Here is a 25,623-nt window from a genome sequence, read left to right on the forward strand (position 1 = left end):
GCGACCATTGTCATAGTTGAGATAGACTTGGAACCAAGAGCCGGTCCAGAGTGTAACTTGCAGAAAAAATGCAAGTCTCGTTGCCGAGTTTCCCTCCACGGTTACAACGCTGGAGGCCTGGAACCGCTGGCGCTGCTCTCTTCTGCGGCGAATCTGGCTCCGTATGATGCTGAGTACACTGGAGAGGGAGATCCCGATCCGAACCCATCCTGGAATCTCCAGGCTCAGCACCAGTCCGTGACCATTGGCATAGCTGAGACAGACTGGGAACCATGAGCCGGTCCAGAGTATAACTTGCAATGTGAAAGCAAGGCTTGTTGCTGAGTCTCCGTCCATGGTCTGCTGGGCTTCGCGTCTTCAACCTTTGCTGATGGCTTCCCTTTAATAGTTGTAATTTTTGTGAGGACGGCCGAGTGCAAAGAAGTCGCTGGTGGTGCCACATATCTTGAGGCGATGACAGGTTAATATTTGTAAGTTGGAGCTCCTTTGGCAGTGGTTGATTTTCACCGCACTGGATGGAGGCTGGATAGGCTCTCTCAGTCAGAAATTAAGTCAGTCAAGAGTTTTGAGAATTGTATTCAAGCTTCCAGTGTTTCCCCCCTTCTCGTTTTGTCGCTACAGCACTTTTCTACTGTCTGTCCATCCAATTTTGCTTTGAGAAAAGATTTGCCTTGGAAGGGACGGGAATCGAACCAGCTACCTTGGGCTCCAGACGTAGGTACTTATGCCTCTAGACTACGGAGGCACCACCGCAGCAGTAGTTGACAGATGTTGGCTTAGAACTTTGTGTGTTGCACAGGCTGACACTTCCGTATCTTTGTTGCTTTGCTTTTTCTTTCTTTTTCATTTCAGCAATTCCTTTGTCCCACTGTGGGACGTTTTTCATACGACTGCAGCCTCTGCTGACATCCCTCACCTGCTCCAGACAACTCACTCAGGACACAGAGCTGACAGGAGGGCCGGCAGGAGTAACAAGTGGGAGCAACGAGCGTTTCTCAGCGGACGCTCTCTTCTTGACACGGTGAAAGAGGATGGAGCCTGGAACCATTGCTTGTGGATCTGTTCGCTGGTGGTTTTTTGTTTGTTTGTTTTTTTAAACACTTGTTTTCAAAATTGTGGAATATATTTTAGTTTGGTTAAGATGAGTCTCTAAAATACCAGAATTTGCAGCAAACTTTAATCTCTGTCTGATTTCATCCTTTTGAATATTAAATCAGCGGTTTTGATGGTAAAAGTCGAAAATGTTCGTTTGTAAAATTCTTCTTTATTGTATATGATGATTGCATACCCGTAGCAATTAGAGATCATTAACAGCAAGGTCTTTATAGCAGATCTTAGCTTAAAGCGCCCTCTAGTGGATGTGCCTGCTGCTAAACCCTGGAGTTCAGAGTGACAGAAGATAAGGAAAAAAAGGATGCGACTTTTTTTTCTTTTATTTCTTTCTTTTACAGAGGGGATCCCCAGGTATTTATCCTGGGACAATGTAAAATGTGTGTGTATATATTGATAATTTTATTAAGGTTTGCAGTGTTCTTGAATCAGCAGTCACTGGTTTGGAGGTGCGTCCCCTCGTTCCGTTCCACTTCTGCCGTCGCGACATGGGTTGACGGGACATGGCGCTTTGGGGACTCTCCGGTCAACATGCAGCGTCAGGGCCGTGCAGAGACCCCCTCCCCACTTTGCATGTGCCTGTGCAGCGTAGAGATTCTCCATCGGATGGGAAGCCGACGAGGCGGCTCTTATTGGAGAATTGAAAGGCGGCTATACTTTTAAATATATAAGTAATAGAAATAAAGCACGGAGACGTGGTTCTTGCTGCTAGGCCATAGACGAGCCGGAGATTTATTACACTACCACGGATTCCTCATTACAGTTTCATCAGTTCAATACTCAAAAATCTTCCAAAGTCTCAACACAAAAAATCTCCTCGTATTCTTAACATCAACCTTTTTTATACACTCATCTTCATTGGTGTGAGTTGGAAAGTTTCAATCAATGGCATTGCTCTTCTTGGTTGCATAAAGATTCTGGCGCGCCTTATACCGAGAGTGCATTGGACGGCCATTAAAATAGACCTAACGAACTCAGAGGCGACGCCAGCTTCACATGAACCATCTCAGACCCAAACAACCCTCGAGGCCTGGAACCGCTGGCGCTGCTCTCTTCTGCGGCGAATCTGGCTCCGTGCGATCGTGACCACACTTTTGAGGGAGATCCCGATCCGAACCCATCCTGGAATCTCCAGGCTCAGCACCAGTCCGCGACCATTGTCATAGTTGAGATAGACTTGGAACCAAGAGCCGGTCCAGAGTGTAACTTGCAGAAAAAACGCAAGGCTCGTTGCCGAGTTTCCCTCCACGGTTACAACGCTGGAGGCCTGGAACCGCTGGCGCTGCTCTCTTCTGCGGCGAATCTGGCTCCGTATGATGCTGAGTACACTGGAGAGGGAGATCCCGATCCGAACCCATCCTGGAATCTCCAGGCTCAGCACCAGTCCGTGACCATTGGCATAGCTGAGACAGACTGGGAACCATGAGCCGGTCCAGAGTATAACTTGCAATGTGAAAGCAAGGCTTGTTGCTGAGTCTCCGTCCATGGTTTGCTGGGCTTCGCGTCCTCAACCTTTGCTGATGGCTTCCCTTTAATAGTTGTAATTTTTGTGAGGACGGCCGAGTGCAAAGAAGTCGCTGGTGGTGCCACATATCTTGAGGCGATGACAGGTTAATATTTGTAAGTTGGAGCTCCTTTGGCAGTGGTTGATTTTCACCGCACTGGATGGAGGCTGGATAGGCTCTCTCAGTTTGAAATTAAGTCAGTCAAGAGTTTTGAGAATTGTATTCAAGCTTCCAGTGTTTCCCCCCTTCTCGTTTTGTCGCTACAGCACTTTTCTACTGTCTGTCCATCCAATTTTGCTTTGAGAAAAGATTTTCCTGGGAAGGGAATCGAACCAGCTACCTTGGGCTCCCAGACGTAGGTACGTATGCCTCTAGACTACGGAGGCACCACCGCAGCAGTAGTTGACAGATGTTGGCTTAGAACTTTGTGTGTTGCACAGGCTGACACTTCCGTATCTTTGTTGCTTTGCTTTTTCTTTCTTTTTCATTTCAGCAATTCCTTTGTCCCACTGTGGGACGTTTTTCATACGACTGCAGCCTCTGCTGACATCCCTCACCTGCTCCAGACAACTCACTCAGGACACAGAGCTGACAGGAGGGCCGGCAGGAGTAACAAGTGGGAGCAACGAGCGTTTCTCAGCGGACGCTCTCTTCTTGACACGGTGAAAGAGGATGGAGCCTGGAACCATTGCTTGTGGATCTGTTCGCTGGTGGTTTTTTGTTTGTTTGTTTTTTTAAACACTTGTTTTCAAATTGTGGAATATATTTTAGTTTGGTTAAGATGAGTCTCTAAAATACCAGAATTTGCAGCAAACTTTAATCTCTGTCTGATTTCATCCTTTTGAATATTAAATCAGCGGTTTTGATGGTAAAAGTCGAAAATGTTCGTTTGTAAAATTCTTCTTTATTGTATATGATGATTGCATACCCGTAGCAATTAGAGATCATTAACAGCAAGGTCTTTATAGCAGATCTTAGCTTAAAGCGCCCTCTAGTGGATGTGCCTGCTGCTAAACCCTGGAGTTCAGAGTGACAGAAGATAAGGAAAAAAAGGATGCGACTTTTTTTTCTTTTATTTCTTTCTTTTACAGAGGGGATCCCCAGGTATTTATCCTGGGACAATGTAAAATGTGTGTGTATATATTGAGAATTTTATTAAGGTTTGCAGTGTTCTTGAATCAGCAGTCACTGGTTTGGAGGTGCGTCCCCTCGTTCCGTTCCACTTCTGCCGTCGCGACATGGGTTGACGGGACATGGCGCTTTGGGGACTCTCCGGTCAACATGCAGCGTCAGGGCCGTGCAGAGACCCCCTCCCCACTTTGCATGTGCCTGTGCAGCGTAGAGATTCTCCATCGGATGGGAAGCCGTCGAGGCGGCTCTTATTGGAGAATTGAAAGGCGGCTATACTTTTAAATATATAAGTAATAGAAATAAAGCACGGAGACGTGGTTCTTGCTGCTAGGCCATAGACGAGCCGGAGATTTATTACACTACCACGGATTCCTCATTACAGTTTCATCAGTTCAATACTCAAAAATCTTCCAAAGTCTCAACACAAAAAATCTCCTCGTATTCTTAACATCAACCTTTTTTATACACTCATCTTCATTGGTGTGAGTTGGAAAGTTTCAATCAATGGCATTGCTCTTCTTGGTTGCATAAAGATTCTGGCGCGCCTTATACCGAGAGTGCATTGGACGGCCATTAAAATAGACCTAACGAACTCAGAGGCGACGCCAGCTTCACATGAACCATCTCAGACCCAAACAACCCTGGAGGCCTGGAACCGCTGGCGCTGCTCTGTTCTGCTGTGAATTTGTCTCTGTATGATTGTGACCATACTGGAGAGGGAGATCCCGATCCGAACCCATCCTGCAATCTCCAGGCTCAGCACCAGTCCGCGACCATTGTCATAGTTGAGATAGACTTGGAACCAAGAGCCGGTCCAGAGTGTAACTTGCAGAAAAAATGCAAGGCACGTTGCCGAGTTTCCCTCCAAGGTGACAACCCTGGAGGCCTGGAACCGCTGGCGCTGCTCTCTTCTGCGGCGAATCTGGCTCCGTATGATGCTGAGCACACCGGAGAGGGAGATCCCGATCCGAACCCATCCTGGAATCTCCAGGCTCAGCACCAGTCCGCGACCATTGTCATAGTTGAGATAGACTGGGAACCATGAGCCGGTCCAGAGTATAACTTGCATTGTGAAAGCAAGGCTTGTTGCTGAGTCTCCGTCCATGGTTTGCTGGGCTTTGTGTTCTCAACTTTTGCTGATGGGTTTCCTTTAATATTTGTAATTTTTGTGAGAATGGTCGAGTGCAAAAAATTTTGCTGGTGGTGCAACTTAAGAGACTACAGGTACACCATTACATCAAGTTAATAACATAATTGAGTGTGACAGGTGGGCGTGGCTTCCGATGTGGGGGGGTGTGGGGGCTCGGTGGGGTGTCCCTGTTTGGGGGGTCCGGGGGTGGGGGGCTCGGTGGGGGGTCCGTGGGTGAGGGGCGGTTCTTTTGGGGGGGGGCTCGGTGGGGGTGCGGCTCGGTGGGCGTTCCGTGGATGGGGGTCCGGGGGTGAGGGGGGCTCGGTGGATATTCCGTGGGTGGGGTCCGGGGTGGGGGGGGGCTCGGTGGCCGGGTCCGTGTGTGGGGGGTCCGGGGGTGGGGGGGGGGCTCGGTGAAGGGGGGCTCGGTGGGGTTCCGTGTATGGGGGCGACTCTGTTAGGGGGAGGGGGCTCGGTGGAGGTGCGGTGGTGGGTATTCCGTGGGTGGGGGTCCGGGGGTGGGGTGGTCGCGGTGGGGGGGTCCGGTTGTGGGGGGGGCTCGGTGGGGGATCCCGGGTTGAGGGTCCGGGGGTGGGCGAGGGACTCAGTGGGGTTCCGGAAGTTGGAGGCGGCACTCGCCTGGCGCGACGCCAGCTTCACATGAACCATCTCAGACCCAAACAACCCTCGAGGCCTGGAACCGCTGGCGCTGCTCTCTTCTGTGGCGAATCTGGCTCCGTGCGATCGTGACCACACTTTTGAGGGAGATCCCGATCCGAACCCATCCTAGAATCTCCAGGCTGAGCACCAGTCCGCGACCATTGTCATAGTTGAGATAGACTTGGAACCAAGAGCCGGTCCAGAGTGTAACTTGCAGAAAAAATGCAAGTCTCGTTGCCGAGTTTCCCTCCACGGTTACAACGCTGGAGGCCTGGAACCGCTGGCGCTGCTCTCTTCTGCGGCGAATCTGGCTCCGTATGATGCTGAGCACACTTTTGAGGGAGATCCCGATCCGAACCCATCCTGGAATCTCCAGGCTCAGCACCAGTCCGTGACCATTGGCATAGCTGAGACAGACTGGGAACCATGAGCCGGTCCAGAGTATAACTTGCAATGTGAAAGCAAGGCTTGTTGCTGAGTCTCCGTCCATGGTCTGCTCGGCTTCGCGTCCTCAACCTTTGCTGATGGCTTCCCTTTAATAGTTGTAATTTTTGTGAGGACGGCCGAGTGCAAAGAAGTCGCTGGTGGTGCCACATATCTTGAGGCGATGACAGGTTAATATTTGTAAGTTGGAGCTCCTTTGGCAGTGGTTGATTTTCACCGCACTGGATGGAGGCTGGATAGGCTCTGCTGTGCTCTGCTCTACTCTGCGTGCGCTCTGTTCTACAGGTCGGCGCTGTCCGAGAAATCTGGCTTTCCGTGCCCAGTTCTCTGAGCGGCTCTACGTGTCGGCGGTGTCCCTGCAGCCCCGAGAACTCTGACTCTTCTCTGTGCTCCACAAGCGGAAAATCTGTCAGCATCACGGACGGGCACAGCTGCCTGCAAACTGCTCACTTGCAGCAGCAACCTGTTCGCAAATTAGAACTATTAAACTGAACACATCATCAAAGAACACTAAGACCAGAGCGGCTCGACAGGACTCTGGCTCACGCGCCGAACACGGACACGGCTGCAAACACATCAGCGCGCAACACTCATCAGCATCAGCCGAACCATGGACGGAGACGCAGCAACAAGTCGAATGTGCGAGTTCACCACTCTTGGGTTCTCGGGATATTTCGACCTCGACGAGACACACGGACCGGTGCTGCACATCCCAGGACTGTGTGGCTTGAAGATCCATCTCTACAGAGCCTTCGTGGCCGTGTGCAGCTGGATTCGCAAGAAAATACAGGAACGGCAGCGGCCTCTGGACGACAAGGCGGTTTGGGTCTGAAATCCGCCTCCAGAGTCCACGCGGAGTCTGGGAAACCGAGCGGCTTCTTCTGTGGACACGTAGATTCTCAAACACGTCTCCGTCCAGCAGCCCGGGACCATCACATGTACATGTCATCCTCCAGATGACATGTACTGTGAATTGCGCTACATCAATAAACTGAATTGAACAGAAACTTTGAAACTCTGCGCTGTCTGTCTAGCTTCCACACATTAGCATGTACTGTGTCCCCATCGTGGAGCAGAGCGTTCAAGTCCACGCAGGGTGCGAGTAACCGATCACGGAGGCAGCGTTGAACCCGGTCCGCGAGCATGTCTCTCCAGAGCTGGATGTGTCGCTCCGCTTTCTCTTCCCTCTCTAAATGGGTGTGGGAGAGCAGCAGAGCTTGGAGTTGTGTGAAAACCGTCCCGCCGTGCTTCGTCGGGGACAGGAGACAGAGGAGCTGTCACCCTGAGATGAAAACGAAGGAAAAAGTCATGGTAGGAGGAAGAGCGCTGCGGAGGGCGGCACCTGTCAGCTCCATGTTATAAGAGGAAGAGAGTTCACCCGTGACGTCACCGCCGCTGTAGCAAAAAGGCTGCGGCGTCCGCACCTGGTGCCAGAGGTTCATGGTTCGATTCAGAGACAGGCTGCTGCTCTACTCTGCTCTGCGTGCGCTCCGTTCTACAGGTCGGCGCTGTCCGAGAAATCTGGCTTTCCGTGCCCCGTTCTCTGAGCGGCTCTACGTGTCGGCGGTGTCCCTGCAGGCCCGGGAACTCTGGCTCCTCTCTGTGCTACACAAGCGGAAAATCTGTCAGCATCACGGACGGGCACAGCTGCCTGCAAACTGCTCACTTGCAGCAGCAACCTGTCCGCAAATTAGAACTATTAAACTAAACACATCAGCAAAGAACACCAAGACCAGAGCGGCTCGACAGGACTCTGGCTCACGCGCCGAACACGGACACGGCTGCAAACACATCAGCGCGCAACACTCATCAGCATCAGCCGAACCATGGACGGAGACGCAGCAACAAGTCGAATGTGCAAGTTCACCACTCTTGGGTTCTCGGGATATTTCGACCTCGACGAGACACACGGACCGGTGCTGCACATCCCAGGACTGTTTGGCTTGAAGATCCGTCTCTACAGAGCCTTCGTGGCCGTGTGCAGCTGGATTCGCAAGAAAATACAGCAACGGCAGCGGCCTCTGGACGACAAGGCGGTTTGGGTCTGAAATCCGCCTCCAGAGTCCACGCGGAGCGGCGTCTGAACTGACGGAACTGAGCGGCTTCTTCTGTGGACACGTAGATTCTCAAACACGTCTCCATCACCATCACAGCGGACCCGGCGGCTGCGGAGAAACTCTGCCGCCTGCTCGCAAACTGCACCAACGTGGATGGAAAACTTCAATTCAGTAATCAACAGCTCTTAATGCACTGCGTTGCGTGGCCGAACGTTCGGTTGAAATGAAATGATTTGTTTCATTGTAACATTCCTCCAGATGACATGTACTGTGAATGGCGCTACATCAATAAACTGAATTGAAGAGAAACTTTAAAACTCTGCGCTGTCTGTCTGACTTCCACACATTAGCATGTACTGTGTCTCCACCGTGGAGCAGAGCGTTCAAGTCCACGCAGCGCGTGAGCAACCGATCACGGAGGCAGCGTTGTACCCGGTCCGCGAGCATGTCTCTCCAGAGCTGGATGTGTCGCTCCGCTTTCTCTTCCCTCTCTAAATGGGTGTGGGAGAGCAGCAGAGCTTGGAGTTGTGTGAAAACCGTCCCGCCGTGCTTCGTCGGGGACAGGAGACAGAGGAGCTGTCACCCTGAGATGAAAACGAAGGAAAAAGTCATGGTAGGAGGAAGAGCGCTGCGGAGGGCGGCACCTGTCAGCTCCATGTTATAAGAGGAAGAGAGTTCACCCGTGACGTCACCGCCGCTGTAGCAAAAAGGCTGCGGCGTCCGCACCTGGTGCCAGAGGTTCATGGTTCGATTCAGAGACAGGCTGCTGCTCTACTCTGCTCTGCGTGCGCTCCGCTCTACAGGTCGGCGCTGTCCGAGAAATCTGGCTTTCCGTGCCCCGTTCTCTGAGCGGCTCTACGTGTCGGCGGTGTCCCTGCAGGCCCGGGAACTCTGGCTCCTCTCTGTGCTACACAAGCGGAAAATCTGTCAGCATCACGGACGGGCACAGCTGCCTGCAAACTGCTCACTTGCAGCAGCAACCTGTTCGCAAATTAGAACTATTAAACTGAACACATCAGCAAAGAACACTAAGACCAGAGCGGCTCGACAGGAACACGGACACGGCTGCAAACACATTAGCACGCAACACTCATCAGCATCAGCCGAACCATGGACGGAGACGCAGCAACAAGTCGAATGTGCGAGTTCACCACTCTTGGGTTCTCGGGATATTTCGACCTCGACGAGACACACGGACCGGTGCTGTACATCCCAGGACTGTGTGGCTTGAAGATCCGTCTCTACAGAGCCTTCGTGGCCGTGTGCAGCTGGATTCGCAAGAAAATACAGGAACGGCAGCGGCCTCTGGACGACAAGGCGGTTTGGGTCTGAAATCCGCCTCCAGAGTCCACGCGGAGTCTGGGAAACCGAGCGGCTTCTTCTGTGGACGCGTAGATTCTCAAACACGTCTCTGTCCAGCAGCCCGGGACCATCACAGCGGACCCGGCGGCTGCGGAGAAACTCTGCCGCCTTCTCGCAAACTGCACCAACGTGGATGGAAAACTTCAATTCAGTAATCAACAGCTCTTAATGCACTGCGTTGCGTGGCCGAACGTTCGGTTGAAATGAAATGATTTGTTTCATTGCAACATTCCTCCAGATGACATGTACTGTGAATTGCGCTACATCAATAAACTGAATTGAAGAGAAACTTTAAAACTCTGCGCTGTCTGTCTGACTTCCACACATTAGGCTTCTGCTCTGCCTGCGCTCTGTTCTACAGGTCGGCGCTGTCCGAGATATCTGGCTTTCCGTTCCTAGTTCCCATGAGGCGATCGCAAGATCTTATCCACCTGTCCATAACACACTGGCTAACTGGGAACTCAAATTTTATCAACGGAGACAGAGTCAGCATGTTGATCCGTGCATGGTAAAGCATTGCGGCCCACCAGGTCTATAATACGCTGTGGAAACCCTGCACTGAGCAGTTGGCTACATTTTTAACATCATCTAAACAACAGCTTGTGTTTGCAACGCCTAATAAACATGATTTGATTTAAAAATAATTTGGCAGAATTTTTTTCCCCTTCTTAACCTACAGGTTTCTGTAAAGTGCAGCGCTGCAGTGAATGGAATTGTTCTTTCGTTGATCCTCATTGTTCTTAGTAAAGAGAAATATCAGTTTGTCTGGAGTAATTCTGGAATACCGTTACATTGTATTAAAACAGTACTCTGTCTTTGGTGAATTTTTTTTTTTCACATTTCCTCTACTGCAAGGGTTTCAAACTAGCAGTTTTTAGATGCAGGACAGCGGTGTTTTGTGCCTTCATTCCACGCACATAACACTGGAATGAATTGGCTTAATCACCTCCTCTTGTCGACCAATTCTCCAGAGCCTTGCTAATGACCTCATTATTCTATTCATGTGGTGCAGCAGAGGCTCATCTAAAGGTTGCAGGACAGCGACCCTCCAGGACTGAAGTTACTGAAGTTTGACACCTGTGCTCTAAAGTGTACCTATTGTTTTATTATTCGAATTTTCACAAGCAAATTATCCGTAAACGTCTAATAATATATTGACAATTTGTGTATTCAATATATTCCCATTTTTCAAGAGCACATTGCCAATATGCTATCAGAGAAATCATTTGTTTCACCTGTATAGTGTGTTGTAATTGATCCTTCTGTGCTCTGGTAACCTGTTACGTTTGGAATACTGTAGTGAAGCATGTAATGTACAAAGTGGTAAAGCAGAATAATCAAAGACATTAAGTAACTAAAAAGTGTAACTGGAGCATACTGTAATCACACTACTAATATATAAAATACACAATGCTAATATATTTAGAAGACATTCTAAACATATTTTAAATGTAATTTGATTACAAAATAGTACGCTTAAGATTTTAAAAAAAATCAAGCACGTTTATATTACATAAAAAGTAGTATACAAAGTATATTTTTAATTGTTAAAAGCATGTTATGGTACATTTGTTACACTTCAAATTGTGCCTTTCTACAATTTAATTTCTATTAAAATACACTAAGCACAAAATTTGTTATTCCAATATAACACACATTAAGTTAACTAATGCTTAACTAACTTGATATACTCATGATTAGTCTGGCTTCAAGTGAACTCAAGTATTTTCAGTAGGATGCAACATGCTTAGTATATTAATTTTTCACCAGGGCGCAGTTGCTTTTGTACCATAATCAATTAAACATTGATCAACATATTTGATAAGTATATTTCCGTGATGGCATCCATCATCAAAATATACTGTTTGTTCAGATGTTGAGTGTATGTTTCTTTTAAATTAACTTTTCGTTTTTGTTACGAAAGCACCTTGAATCCCTCGCTGCTGAAGCGTGTTGTACAGGTAAACTCTGATTTGAGTCATTTTTGGTGACGTCTCGGGTTCGTCCTTCAATAATATAATGCTCTTTAAGTCAAGCAAACAGTGGGCCAAAAACAGCTCATGGTTATTTGCATGGCATTCAAAGAATAAACGCAGTAAGAATAAATGCTTCCATCGGCTTCAAACTCCTTCCTGGACCCAGAACTTGTTGACGCGGACATCTTTAAGGGATGCCGGTAGGTGACAGAGGAAAAACAGCACAGCCTTCAGTTACACTGGACCTGATGCAGCTCTCTCCAGAGCGACATGTAGCCTCTTATTAGCAATTGTATCCACCTGTGTGCATCTTCATCCTCAACAGGAAGTCTACAAAAACAACAAACTATTTCAACACCTCCCTTGCTCAACGGCATAAATTGCTCGGCGGCATCTGAACTCCGGTCTACTTCCTGCCAGAAGCATAAAAAGGAGACGTGAAGAAATCCAGATTATGCTATGCAGGCGATCGAATGGTTTGTTAGGTTATTATAATATTGCAGTATCCATGAAGAAAATAGTTGACACTTTATTTTATGTAAACAAGTCATTTGTTTTTTTCCTTCAGTGTTTATTCTGTTTTTACTGATTTTTTGTTTTGCATTCATAATGTCACTGCTAAAATTAAGGTGTCTGGAGCAATAAACACCCAAACAATGCAAAGGAAACACTAAACTCCACTACGATAAAATAGACCAGATTTAAAACATTTGAAATTTTATCAGCACAGACAGAGTCAGCATGTTGAGACGTTTGCACATTTGAATGCGCAAACTTTAGCGTTTTTTTAGTTTGTTTTGTTATGAAGCTTAAGGGCAAATTCAAGCTGGAAGACTTCTGCCTCACCTGTTCCGCTCATCACTGCGTCAAGCTCATCGCCTCCAACCTCAGCGCTGGACCTCGACCTGGCGCATCCAATCATTAATCAAGCTCTGCTTAAAATGATCCACAACCACGCCGTCAGCTGCTTTCCAGCTGTGCTCAACTGACCTCCACCCCCTTCTCCACCCGCATCCTTCGGCTCTCCAGGATGTCACCCTTTCCCGACATCCACCACCAGTGTCGGGCCCCGGCAGGAGAGCATCCCTAATCAATGATCTGCCGGGGCCCGGGCGCCAAAGAATAGTCACTCATTTGTTAATAAATTTCTTAATCGTTCATTTTTTCCCCGTCTGAATCTTTCCAGATTGAATTGTTCTTTTATTATCAGCACTGAACAACCAGAACCTGAAGCAGCAATTGTAAAGCTCTCTGATTGGTCCATCGTGATAAAAGGTTAAAAATCACCAGCCGTGAGCTTTAAGATCTGTTTTTATTAAAATTCAGCAAAACAAGGAAAGGTTCAACATTACGCTTACAATTCATGATCAAACAGAATTTAGTAGAAATTAAGGTTAATTTAAAATTACATTCTATTACAAGCCATCATCAGCTAAACCTCGTCCCTTTTGACAATCAAGTTTAAAACTCATAGTTTACATCTTATTTTTTTCACTTTATATCTGTACATCAAACAAATTTTATTTTATTTAATTTGTGTCGCTGGACTTCTGTCAGGGCTTCGTGGTCTCTGATAGGCAGAATAATGAAAATAAATAATCTTCCCAATGAGATGGTAGCCTCTTGTAGAATAAACCAAACGGGTTTTCCTGCAGTCTTGAACTTCTTATTGACGAGATCATACATTAATTGGCTTCATATCAGACGCTCCACTTCCCTCTTTCTCCTCCTGGTTCTGCTTGAAGCAACATCTGAGAGCAGCTCTGAACTTCCTGCTGCCGCTGGTCTAAAACAAGAGAAAGGGTTAATAAGCCAGAGCACATCCGTTTTTGCACAGTGGCGGCGCGTTGCAATAAACTACACAGAACCAAAATTCACCAAGTTACACAACAATAAGAATCCATTCAGTGTGATGCAACACGCGCAGCATCGAACCCAGTGATAATTCATTAAAATTACTTTTGTCTCCGCTTAAATGATGAAACTGAACACTAAAAAAAGTTAAAGATAAAATAAAAATGAGGGGAAAACATCAATCTGATGTAAATAGTAACATTTTCATTTTCAGACTCGTCATATATTGACGCTGTGTTGAATATGCACATCGATCTGTGAGCCGATGTTCATAAAATGCATGTAAATTATACAAGAGGACTTGGATCCTCGATGAAAAAGAAAACGGAGTCGGACCGGGACATTCACTCCAAACGGGTCTAGTCTGGTTCAGAGATGGTGAGAGAAACCCGTTATCTCACACCATCTCTGAGGTGGTGATAAACACATTATCCCGTAAAGTTCATTTATCATAACATTTGCCTGGAGAGTTTGATTCGATCAGATTCACCTGATGGATGAAGATGTGAGGAAAAGTATTGCTGAGCAGGATTACAATGAGCTGAGTTTGAACGTTTTATCTGAAGCGCCCACCTTCTTGATGATGAGGATGAGGATGATGAAGAGGAGACATAGGGTGGCTGTGATGATGGCAGGCAGATGATGCCTTGATGGAGCGGGAACAGTAATCGGTGAGGGAAGCTGAGGACAGACTGTAACAGAGACCGGATCAGAGTGAGTTCAGCAGCAGCTTCCTGTCCCTGTAGAGCATCAGAACCGGGCAGCATGGTGGAGAAATGAGCCGCAGGTGGAGCAACAACACCCCGTGTGGAGCTTCTCACCAGTCTCGTTGAAGCTGATGGAGCCTCCCGGGCCCTCCATGAAAAACTTCACACCAGTCGTCAGGTTGCGGCAGACCACTGAGACCAGCTGATCCATGCAGACGGAGCACTGGGAGGCAGAGGATCCAGGGCAGGGAGGCAGGGGAATCATCGGATCTTCTCTGGCCCAGAAATGTCCGTCGTCGACCGTCCTGTCATACACCATGGAGACGGTGTGAGCTGCTGGATCAGCTGAGGTAAAGCAGGTCAGATTCATCTGCAGAGAGAGGAGAGAGAAACATTTCTGATGGTCTGCACTGGTAGGACATAAAAGGGTTAAATTGGCAGCCGATACCTTGGAAAAACAGATAATGGATCCTCTGGTTCCGCTCGGTAGAATCCTTCCAACAGGGTCCAGCATCTGTAGGAGAACAGCAGCTCTGGAGGATCTGACGCTCAATGGTGCAGTATTTATACAGAACAAGTGGGTGGTGATGTCACCTCAATTGGGCGGATCTTTGGATTCTGACGTCTGTGATTGGATCCCGCTGGTTTACAGGTCCGGTGTTCCCGGCCAGAGATCATAGCTTAGAATTTAGTTTCTTTTTCCCCTCCCCTCGCAGCATTCATGATTTCTCCGGGACATCTGAGGCTGAAGCTGATTGTTAGTTCCTATAGTCCCACATAATACAATGTTCCAAGAAGGCAGTAAACCTTTAAACAGGATAACACAAAAACAAAATCACGAAGGAGGAGATCCAAAAGCAGTGGTTTCATCTGAAAATTATGTAATTCTCAGAGAAGCCGCTGAGCAGCACTGTCTCGGCTCCGAGACATACAAAGTCTCGGAGCCGAGACTATACGGACATACAAAGTCTCGGAGCCGAGACATACAAAGTCTCGGAGCCGAGACTATACGGACATACAAAGTCTCGGAGCCGAGACATACAAAGTCTCGGAGCCGAGACTATACGGACATACAAAGTCTCGGAGCCGAGACATAGGAAAGTCGCGCAGTCGGGAAATCGAGTCCGTGGCGCAAAGGGAGCACAGCCACGCCAACTCCGCTGATTTGTCCCCGCTTTGCTTCATGCCTTTTCAGCCTGGTGTCATTTACCCAATTGATGATTTATTTTTATTCTGGAGGTGAGCGGCTGTAAATAAACGGGTTCAACCGTTTATGGTGAGTCCTCCTTACTATTTTTCAGCACGTTTATTTGCAGTTTGTATTTGTATTTTTTATTTTTTTGCATGAAGGTTCGTCAATTGCTTGCATGATTTGTTTTGCTATTTAGTTTGTTTGTTGCTTCCCTTGTCTTGCTTTTTGCTGTTCATTTGCTCTGCATGTTTTTCTTTGTTTGGGTTGCAGTGTTTTGTTTTTTGTATTAATTTCTTTAGTTATTAATTGGGTTTGAAAACAGAACTTGCCGCTGAAGAGCTGATGTGTATTCTGTGAAGTTTGCAAGCTGTCTTCTTTAACGCATATATTCTATTGTTGTAGGCCTATTTTCAACTTTTGGAGAAAATAAATCATTCATTTTGAAACATTTTGATCCCCCTCTCTTTGTTGTCCTGACGCATCACTATCAGGCAGGTTAATAAAAGCCGCTGCTGACGGGATTTGGGCTGGAGGTGAGCGGCTGTAAGTTATTGCAGAACCTCAAGTGTTAAAGGAAGATTCGGCCCATTTGAAGTTCACAAAATAAACATCAGGGAAAATACTGTAGCAGTAATTAAAACCGCAGCGTAAAGCCAAACATGCCACAATTAAATTAATCAAAATGACCCCAAAGCATCGGGGGACTGATATAGGGGCCACAAGGGGGGTTCCAGGTAGATTCCAGGTAGATTCAGAGATACGCATGCAGCGGCTGCGCAGGGCCGGACCAAGTTAATATGGGGCCTTAGACAGAACCTCTCCCACCCCCGAATCCCTTCCTACTAAGAACCTCAGCATCAATAATATGTTTAAATATAGATAAGGTGAAGTCTGTGAGAGGGAGATCAGGTTTATTGGCCGAGTTTAAAATCATTTACTGATTATTGGTTATTTGCTGTGATGTATTTGTGAACAAACCAGCTCAAACACAATAATTACACCATGTTATAGTCGTGATAACACACTATCAAGATGATTCTTTAAACTTTTACAAAGTAAACTTCCTAATTAAAACCTATATATATATATTTTTTTCTCAGCTGAATGTATTAAATACAATTTAATAACATTGTCATTCTCTATAAATAAATGCTACAGGTTTAGATCTATGGTCTGTGTTACAGTTCAATCATTTCTAGGGGCCCCTGAATGTTTGGAGGCCCCTGAATGGCCCTACTGAGATATACTTTGCCTTGATATCCCGTCTTACAATTCTAGATCTGAGGGGTTAACATCAAAAGATTCTATAGAGATAACCCCTTTGAGCTTCTTTGATCTATAAATCAGCCTGCAGCCAAGTTATTATAAAGGTTAAACAGTCAGATATCATTAAGGCTTAATTAGTAAAATGGCAGCAAATTTGCTTATTTAATAACTTCATAACTTTTGACCTTCTCTCTGGTGGTCTGTTTCAGCTCAGAAACATTACACCTGTTGGGGAAAATATACTACATTTGCTTTGCATTGTCTGTGATGGCTATGATATAGTAGGATCCAATTAAATTCTAGATTAAAATGGATTGTTGCTATATTGGTGTATGGCTTTGATCTTGTTCAATGTGCCCTTTTTTTTTTTAACTTTGAGCCCCTGCCCCTTCAAAGGTCTCTGCACGGCCCTGAGTCCATTGAAAAAGTTGAATATATATCTTAATTACCAGATTTGTTTTTACTTAAATATCCAGAGGAAGTAGCATGAGCGATCTGCATTTTATTTTTGACAATAACCGGAAGTAGTAAAAGTTCGGCGTTCCTAGCTTGATGCCGCCGGACGGGAACAGTTGGAAAAGTACTGCAGGCGGCAGCTGAGCAGGACAACTGAGAGAGAGAAAGTTGAAGCGGAGTTTAGTGAATGAAAATGGACTCTGCGGCGGTGGAGATAGACGGCAGCGTCATGGAGGGAGTGAGTATTCACTTTAATTAGCGGAGAAACAACGGGAGAGCCGCAGAGGTTCCTCCTCCGCGCTGATAATAGCAGGCTAACGGGGAGCTAGCGGCTAGCAGCCGCCTCTCAGCGCCCCTGGTGCGGCTTCTGTCTCACCCCGCTGTCGGTTCTCCTTAGGGCGGACAGATCCTGAGAGTCTCGGCGGCGCTCAGCTGCATCACCGGCTCCGCCATAAAGATCATCAAGATCCGGGCAGGCAGGAGCACCCCGGGGCTCAGGTGGGTTAGCAGCTAACAGGCTAACGTTAGCCTATTCATTAAAGTTGCTTCAGTCAGTTTTAAAAGAACAAAAACCCGTTTAATCAACTCTAATGTTCGGTTATTCGCGTCAGATTTATGACCCAGCTCAGATTAAATGTGTATCTTTCATATGGATTCTGATTTTAAAGTTTTAACAGATTTAATGTTCCAGGATCTCCACACACAGACCATTCTTCATTGAAAAATCTCCATAAATAAGAATATTAATGAGCATCTGAAGCATCAGTGAATCAGCCTGCCAGCCAATAGGAGCGTCTTTCTGTTTTTCATTCTCATTATTCCCTGTTTTTCTTCAGAAGCAGGGATATAAAAACTGGACTATAGGTTTTTAGTTCCACCTGATCTGATGTTTCTGTCAAGGAGGATTGGAAAAATTGCTCATGACATGAACTTTAATGGACTTTAGTTATATTTTCACAAAAAAAACAGTTGGTAATGTTCAGACATTTTGAATGATTCACAAATATATAGTTCATTATTTGGTCCCAAACTAATTATTTCATTCTTCTGTATTTAAAAAAAAATCTAAATTCATAGTTGTTCATCAATGTTTTTTTTTCTTGTTTGTTAAAAAGAAAACCTTTCATTTGTTGTTTCTATTTGAGAGTAAATAAAAATTCAATCTGGGATATGACATAAAAACTTTATTACATTCATACAAACTCAACATTTTTCAGTCTAGAGATGGACCGATCCACTTTTTTCACTTTCTATACCGATATCTGAGGTTTAGTATCAGCCGATCTAATACAGAAGAACCACTGAATTGACTTAAAGTGTTTCTATTTTTAACACAGACATAAATGTACAAAATTACTAATTTATCTGATAAGTCTGCACCAGTACAGCTCTGTTAAATAAACCAAAAGCTTCATAAAGTTGGCCAAACGTGGAAAAAGAACACAACTTTTATTTGTTCAATCAGTGCAATTAGGATTATAAGAACCAATGTAAAATAAATAATAAACTGAAACTACCTTGGTTAAACATGTATAAATAAACTGCAACAAACCTTCTTCCAAATGATTAAGAAAGTAAAGTTAGGAACTGAAGGAACCGACACAAAAACCTCTGAAGACACTGAGCGCAACTTCCTTCTTCACCACATGGAAACAGAAATGAGTGGCGTCAGTTTCAAGGATTTTTTATTGTCATACTGCTTTTGCTTGTTCATGGTACGAAATCCGGGCCCAGATTAAGAAACTTAATACATAAATAAGTAATATATTGATATAAGGGATGCTCCGATCAGGTTTTTTTGCTGCTGATACCGATCACCCATGAGGCCGATCGCTGCTGATCACTGATCTTTGCCGATCACCTGGATTGACTGTTAATTTTTAGCTTCAGGTATAAATGCTACTTTGTGATCTGACAAAATAAAAAAAGATCTGGCAATAACCTAATTTACCTAATTTAGGCATAAAACATGCAAAATACTTGCAATTATACATGAGTCAAATAAATTATGTCAAATAATGTCAAGCAAAAAAGGAAACATTCATTCAAAGTCAAACGCAGGCTGCATCAAAATAAACAATCCTTCCTGATAGCATAACCAACTGATTAATGCTGGTTCTGATTGGTTGGTTCTTATTGACTAGCTGATTAATGCTGGTTCTGATTGGTTGGTTCTTATTGACTAGCTGATTAATGCTGGTTCTGATTGGTTGGTTCTTATTGACTAGCTGATTAATGCTGGTTCTGATTGGTTGGTTCTTATTGACTAGCTGATTAATGCTGGTTCTGATTGGTTGGTTCTTATTGACTAGCTGATTAATGCTGGTTCTGATTGGTTGGTTCTGACTGAGCTGAGTAATTCTGCAGAACACAGGAAGCAGAGGAGATCAATAATTTTTTCAAAGATCATCTGTCTTTTGTTAGAACAGCGACAGTTTTAATACAAATCTAAAATCTTTACTTTTTTTTTAGGTTAGATGCTGCAGCTTTAAGCTGAGGTTCGGTGTGAGAGTCACTACCAGGTGGAGCAGAAGCGGCGCTCTGTCTGAAATATTACTACCTGTAGCGTATCAGCGGTTCAACAGCGAGAGCAGAACCAACGTCTTACATCGCAGCTTGAAGAGTTAACCTGAAAAACATTTTATTTTAGCTTTCTGGCCGTGATGCTAATCCGGGTGAGTGTTGGTAGTTGTGCGCTGTTATCCCGCCGCTCCGGATGACCTTTTTTCCTGCATTGATCCTCGATGTAGCCAAACTCCGTCAAGGGTTTGTTTTTTTTAAATATCACATTAGATTATTGGGTTGATGCATTTTGACGACCTTCACCCCTTGAGGTAATTTTCCGCCACAACACGCAAACTTCCCCGTTCGCTCAGCGTTATAGTTCCACATCGCTTAGGACGTGTTGCTGCGCAGTGTGAAGGAAAGAGGAGGCGTGAGATGCAGGTGATCGGCAACAAGAGACCGTGATCAGTGATCACCGATCATACACATTTCCACGGAAATCAGCCGATTATGATCGGTGGCCGATCGATCGGCACACCTCTAGTAGATATGAATATAAAAAAAGTGTGTGTGCAAATACTTTCTGAGATGAAGCTGAACTAGGTGCAGCTTGAGTTCAGCAGTCTGGCTGTTTCTCAGCTTGGTGGTTTTGTTCTGGATGCTCCTCAGCCTCCTGCCTGCTGTTGGCCGAGCTGGACTTCAGCCATAAAGTTGTCACTGAACACGTGTCCAAAACAGCCTGATAGATATTAAAATAGGGTTTAATCTCGGGAAGACGCTGTAACTGTGCGCCGCCATAGCTTGGCGTTCACATATGAATTCAACTTCATGTTAGAGTTCACTTCCCATTAACACCTCTCGATAGAACACATTAGGGCTGAACCGATTCCTCGAGTGATTCGAGTACCTCGATTATTAAAATTCCTCGAGGAAAATGTTCCTGCCTCGAAGCTTCGTTAGTTTATGTTTTATCATTTAGCGCACCGTGTTTCAGCCGGAACATTATTTGCGTTGCGCGGAGCTCTGACTTCCGCCTCTGAGTTGTTGACGGAAGCTACGTGTTAGCGGCATGACGTCCAATCTTCAAGTTCGGCCCGCGGGGATTTTACTGATTGGTGATAATTCCGGGTTTTCATCGTTTTTGTGGGACCAATAAACATCCTTAAAATGACCGGCGCGATGCCGGGAGTCCGGCAGCCTTTCTGCTCCGGAGCTGCTGGTTGAACGGCGGGAAGAAGCTGAGGAGGATTTATACAGGTGAGCGGAGAGACTGAACACGGCGGGCGGCTGAGGGTTGATGCTTACAGGGTAAGAGCAGCTTTACGGACTGAACCGCACAATAAACTGATATCATCCCGGTCTGAACAAACGGGAGGCGGAACATGGCTGGTAGATGAGTTTCTGAACGGAGGAGCCGTAAATATCCCGTGTTGCTCCCCCGGTCTACAAAACAGTAACTGGTAGGGAAGCTCAAATGTGGAAAAAATAGACTGATGTTGATATCCGATAGTAACACTGGTGTTATGGAAGATTTACCAATATTTTATTTCATAATTGTTTTTATCCGATTACTCGATTAATCGTAAGAAAAATCTATAGATTACTCGATTACTAAAATAATCGTTTACAACAGCCGTAGAACACATAGTCATCCATAACTCGATCCAGAATTGCTTTCGATATCGGGACAGATCCGGGTATTATGGAATTGGTGCATCTTCAGTTGGAACCCTTTCTGCGTGTTTTCAGTAGTTGGAACCTTTTCTTTGAGCAAATTTCCAGCACTTTAAACCATGTATGTTTATTAATTTTGATCCTTTCTTTGTGTGGTTACTTTTTTCCATTTTTTTCCATTTTTTGCGTGTTTCTTTTGTTTCAGGCCGCAGCACCTGACGGGCCTCCAGCTGGTCTCTGACCTCTGCTCCGGCAGCCTGCAGGGCGCCAGCATCGGCTCCACCGACATCAGCCTGACTCCAGGGAAGGTCCGGTCGGGGAACCACACGGCCGACACGCAGACCGCAGGGTGAGGAGCGGCCGCTGCACGTCCCCCGACTCGATTTTCCCACGGCTTCTGTAATGTGTGTGTTTTCTGTCAGGAGTGTGTGTTTGCTGCTGCAGGCGGCCCTGCCCTGCGCGCTGTACGCCGACGCCGCCTCACAGCTCCTTCTGAAAGGAGGAACCAACGCAGAGATGGCCCCGCAGATCGACTACACTGTAAAGGTAAGCTGAGTGCTCCCCCTGCTGGAGCCACAGGATCACTGCAGCAGCGTCCAAAATAAAAGATTCACCAGTTTGTTAAATATTGACCAGTAGGTCCAGTTAGATGCTGTTTATATCGCTACATTCAACACAGAATCTGTTATCTTAGTTCGTATGGGTGCTTGAAATCCTTGGAAATCCTTGAATTTTGAATTTGTGTTTTCAGGGTTTGGAAAATTCTTGATTTGTGTAAAATGTATTTTGAAGTGCTTTATATTCAAACTGCATAGTTTCTTAATAAGGTACATTATTTAACCTAACAATTGATTAAAAGCTTAAATTTGTTTAAAAGACGTTTTTTACAGTTGAAACCAGATACGTCTAATTAAAAGACATTTCTTTCTCCGTGTCTGAAGTCAAATCAGACTAAATGTTTCTTGTTTTAGGTCAGTTAGTTACCAAAATTATTTCTATTAGTACAATTCCAGAATTTTTTGTTTTTAGATTTTATTTTGTAACTTTATTTGCATATTTTATTTCTGCATTTAATTTGAGGCAGGAAGGTTTTTTCTGTTTTTTACAATTTGGATTTATTCAGTGTAATAGTTATTTGTTACTCCTAATGGCTCAATGACATATTGATCTGTTTAACTGATAAAAATGGTTACCTAGCAACCATAGCGGTGCTCCAGCACATTTGGTAATCTGGTTTTACCGAGTATGTGGTTTACAATGGCTGCTGGAAAAGACAAAAGTTTTGTTGTTGACTTACCATCCAGAAACCAGCTGCTGCATTCTTGTTGGTTGTGCAGGAGGCTACACTTCTGCTTTTCAAATGTGTATGGTTGTTTAATTGCAGCCATTTTCACATGTTGGTGTAAACATTGAGGCCAGCAGCAGCTTATTTCGTTTTAAAGTTTTAAAGTAAAAACGGTTTGTTCTGAAAGGAGAACTGAAGAGATTTTGTTAAAAAAAAACATGTTTTAATATTTTAATAAATGTTTTAATAAACATGTTTTGTGTAGGCCATAGACCTCTTCCAACCTGTTCGAGGGAGTCTCCTTTATGGCAGATATTTAAAGTTTGGAACCGTAAATTCTCCATAAACTTCCTGGTTCCTCCTCCAGGTATTCAAGCCCATTGTGGAGAAGTTCGGCGTCCATTTTGACTGCGACATCAGGATGAGGTCCGTCCCCCGACTCCGCCGCCGTCCGGCTGCTGTTTCCTGTCAGAGACCCTGGTTGTCATGGCGTCTGTTTGTGCTGCAGGGGCTACTACCCTAAAGGCGGCGGCGAGGTGGCGGTGACGGCCCGGCCGCTCAAGGAGCTGCAGCCCGTCTCCCTGACGGACAGAGGAAACATCACAAAGATCCACGGCAGAGCCTTCGTGGCCGGAGTCCTGCCCTTCAAAGTAAAAGCTGATTTAAAGTCTTTTAATTTGGCTTGTTTGGTCTGTCTGAGCTGACTTCCTGTTTCTGTCTGCAGCTGGCTAAAGACATGTCCGCCGCCGCTGTTCGGACCATCAGGAAGGAAATCAAAGAACTTTACATCAACATCCAGCCAGTGCAGGAAAAGGAGAAGGCCTACGGGAACGGCAACGGCATCATGTAAGCCCCGCCCACCCGCTGATGTCACAGCACCAGCAGCTCTCTGATTGGTCGCTCTGTTTCAGAATCATCGCAGAATCGTCCACAGGCTGCCTGTTCGCAGGATCGGCTCTGGGAAAGAAAGGTGAGGATGACCAGCAGGGGGCAGCACCCCTCTGGAAACCGATCAGTGTGTTTTCATCACTGCAGAGGAATCGGGAGCAGTTTGATGGTTTTACTGGAGGACAAGCTTCACTTCATACCAGGGCTGATTTGGTTAATTTTTCCACCAATGTACTCTTTTGGTTTCCAGAGTTTAGAGTGATGTCAGAACTCTCAGGGCGGCCATCTTGTTTCAGAAGTTTGTTTACAGCTTCTATTTATTTGGACCTTGAGTTCAGGTCATCTCTACAATAAAATATTAGAGCCAGGATATTTTTTATTATTTATGAGGATAAAGTCATGTGACAATGAAGGTTCCAGGTCCCGCCCCCTGTGACCTCTGACCTGTTGTTTCAGGTGTTTATGCGGATAAAGTGGGAATAGAAGCAGCTGAGATGCTGCTGAGAAACCTCAGACACAACGGCTGCGTGGACGAGTTCCTGCAGGACCAGGTGAGGCTGCAGCACGCCGTGAGGATGATGATGATGATGATGTCACTGACCCTTCCTCCTCCTCAGCTCATCATCTTCATGGCGCTGGCGAAGGGAACGTCTCGGATTCGGACCGGCGCCGTGACGCTGCACACGCAGACGGCCATCCACATCGCAGAGCAGCTCACTCAGGTCAGACAGCCAGAAGCTGAACCTGAGATCAGATCGCAGCTGGAGACGCTCCAGTGGGAAATGATTCAAGTCTAACGGGGAAATTCGTCATTTTAGTTTCTCAAAATACTAACTTGCCTGTTCATAATATTTTACTCACTGAAATCTGTTAGGAAATGGATAAGTCATGTTGTTTCCACAGTTATTTCCTCTGGTTATCGATGCCAAGGAGTTCTGCTCCCACTTTTACTTTCAGATGGTTGTGATACGTAACCGTGGCAACAAGCGATTGTCTTTATAACCTGGAGCAGCTTTTTGCGCCTCAAAAACTGAAATAATACCTGAACTGTGAGTTGAGAGAAGTAGGAAGTTCAAACAGTCTCTTCTATCACAGATTCAAAGAGAAGTGGCAAAAGCAAAGGAGGAGGATTAGCAGGGATGATTTCATCCAGGATGTGTTCCTGGGGAATATTGAGCTGTTAGCCTGTCATTACAGTCATAAAACTGTCATAAAGCAGCAGTCTTCAGTCAGAGGGCTCTTTAAAGCCGTTGTAAGACTGACTGCTGCAGGAGAAGAAGAAGAATTTGTGATGCGAGTTTAAATCTCCCCACATGATGCTGCCACCACCGTACTTCCCCGTTAGGATGGTAGAAACTTCCCTGTTTTAGTCTCAGAAAACATTTTTCCCCTGGAGCTGCTTTATAAGTAGAATCAAAATCAACTCTTTTAGACTTTTATTTTGAAACTTTAATTCTTCCTGTTCCTGTTGTGTCTGCAGGCGAAGTTTACAGTAACGAAGAGCGAAGACGAGCTGAGCAGCGGCGTCACCTACATCATCGAGTGTCAAGGATCTGGAGTGGTTAACCCCAACCTGTAGACACACACACACACACACACACACACACACACACACACACACTCTGCTGGACTCGTAGCTGCTCCTGACATGGCCGACCCTCTTAGTTTCTGTCGCTCAGGGGTTTTTTTTTTGTTTCCTTAATAATGTGATGAAATAATTAAATAAAATTCTTCCAAACAATCAAGATTTTTTATGGTTTTTGTTTCATTTTAAACATATTTTTGCTTTTGGGGAAACTGAATGAAAGCAGCTGAATTCTGGGTAATGTAGTTTCCTCCAGCTGAGGATGGGAGAACAGAAGCAAAGCGTGACCTTTTCCAGACTCCAGCTGCTGGATCAGAACCAGAACTTCCTGTGCCGCCCCGTTTCCGTGGCGTCAGCGGCGCGGTGTCGTGTTGACCTGCTGCAGGTGAGCTGGAGTCCGGCTCCATGTGTTGAAACCCGAGGCTGCTGTAAGCTCACACCTCTGTCCTCCTCCGGCACCGGCCGTAACCCGACCCGGGTCGCCACTGGTACCGCCGCAGAGTCCTGGCTCAGTGTCCTCACAGTCCGCCGGCCGTCCTACAGCATGACGGAGACGGGGCCCTGGAGGAGGCACCAGGACCAATCCCAGGCCCCGCAGCCCACACCGGGACCTGGACCCGCTCCTGGACCCGGACCAGCACCAAACCGCGTCTGGATCTCACTGATTGCAGGTCAGTTTGGCTTCATGAAGCTGATTTTGCTCACCTGGACTCTGAAACCCAAAAACCTTCAAATCAGAGCAAATTTCTTCTTCAGCAGGTTTTCCTCTGCAGTTTTTTTTTACAGGTGCTTGAATTCTTTGAAAGTCCTTGAATTTAATTTTGTGTTTTTTAAGGT

General features: G+C 45.9%; 2 protein-coding genes and 1 long non-coding RNA gene across 4 annotated transcripts; 2 read left to right on the forward strand and 1 right to left on the reverse strand.

Annotated features, from left to right (window-relative positions):
- Nucleotides 1-5,813: 5,813 nt before the first annotated feature.
- LOC145551374 (uncharacterized) lies at nucleotides 5,814-8,959 on the forward strand. Its single transcript, XR_014087179.1, has 2 exons — nucleotides 5,814-6,917; nucleotides 8,133-8,959. It is a non-coding gene; the product is annotated as an uncharacterized LOC145551374 (long non-coding RNA).
- A 3,708-nt stretch (nucleotides 8,960-12,667) lies between these two features.
- Nucleotides 12,668-14,843, reverse strand: LOC145551375 (uncharacterized). Its single transcript, XM_081605943.1, has 4 exons — nucleotides 14,384-14,843; nucleotides 14,050-14,305; nucleotides 13,802-13,920; nucleotides 12,668-13,160 (listed from the first exon to the last, which is right to left on the reverse strand). The coding sequence occupies exons 1-4, from the start codon at nucleotides 14,447-14,449 to the stop codon at nucleotides 13,053-13,055; spliced, it is 549 nt and encodes a 182-aa protein (XP_081462069.1). The 5' UTR covers nucleotides 14,450-14,843; the 3' UTR covers nucleotides 12,668-13,052.
- A 158-nt stretch (nucleotides 14,844-15,001) lies between these two features.
- rtca (RNA 3'-terminal phosphate cyclase) lies at nucleotides 15,002-24,946 on the forward strand. 2 transcript variants are annotated; one of them, XM_008406370.3, is made up of 12 exons: nucleotides 15,002-15,211; nucleotides 16,942-17,087; nucleotides 17,247-17,347; nucleotides 21,234-21,377; nucleotides 21,451-21,574; nucleotides 22,681-22,739; nucleotides 22,822-22,963; nucleotides 23,038-23,159; nucleotides 23,225-23,283; nucleotides 23,658-23,752; nucleotides 23,819-23,923; nucleotides 24,682-24,946. In XM_008406370.3, exons 2-12 carry the CDS (start codon nucleotides 17,037-17,039, stop codon nucleotides 24,778-24,780), a joined length of 1,101 nt encoding a protein of 366 aa, XP_008404592.1. In that variant the 5' UTR covers nucleotides 15,002-15,211; nucleotides 16,942-17,036; the 3' UTR covers nucleotides 24,781-24,946. The 2 variants fall into 2 exon arrangements, with proteins under 2 accessions (XP_008404592.1, XP_081462070.1); XM_081605944.1 differs by lacking the exon at nucleotides 15,002-15,211 and having other exon boundaries at nucleotides 16,923-17,087.
- Nucleotides 24,947-25,623: the final 677 nt, after the last annotated feature.

The sequence above is a fragment of the Poecilia reticulata genome, chromosome 4 (genome assembly GCF_904066995.2).
Source record: "Poecilia reticulata chromosome 4, P_reticulata-male-v2, whole genome shotgun sequence".
NCBI lineage: Eukaryota > Metazoa > Chordata > Actinopteri > Cyprinodontiformes > Poeciliidae > Poecilia > Poecilia reticulata.

Excerpts from the sequence above, each read along its gene's own strand:
- LOC145551375 (XM_081605943.1), bottom strand. The coding sequence starts at position 14,449 with ATGCTGGACCCTGTTGGAAGGATTCTACCGAGCGGAACCAGAGGATCC. Across the intron at positions 14,306-14,383 it reads CCATTATCTGTTTTTCCAAG|ATGAATCTGACCTGCTTTAC; the intron begins GTATCGGCTGCC and ends CTCTCTCTGCAG. Across the intron at positions 13,921-14,049 it reads CATCAGCTTCAACGAGACTG|TCTGTCCTCAGCTTCCCTCA; the intron begins GTGAGAAGCTCC and ends TCTCTGTTACAG.
- rtca (XM_008406370.3), top strand. The coding sequence starts at position 17,037 with ATGAAAATGGACTCTGCGGCGGTGGAGATAGACGGCAGCGTCATGGAG. Across the intron at positions 17,088-17,246 it reads ACGGCAGCGTCATGGAGGGA|GGCGGACAGATCCTGAGAGT; the intron begins GTGAGTATTCAC and ends GGTTCTCCTTAG. Across the intron at positions 21,378-21,450 it reads GCCGACACGCAGACCGCAGG|GAGTGTGTGTTTGCTGCTGC; the intron begins GTGAGGAGCGGC and ends GTTTTCTGTCAG.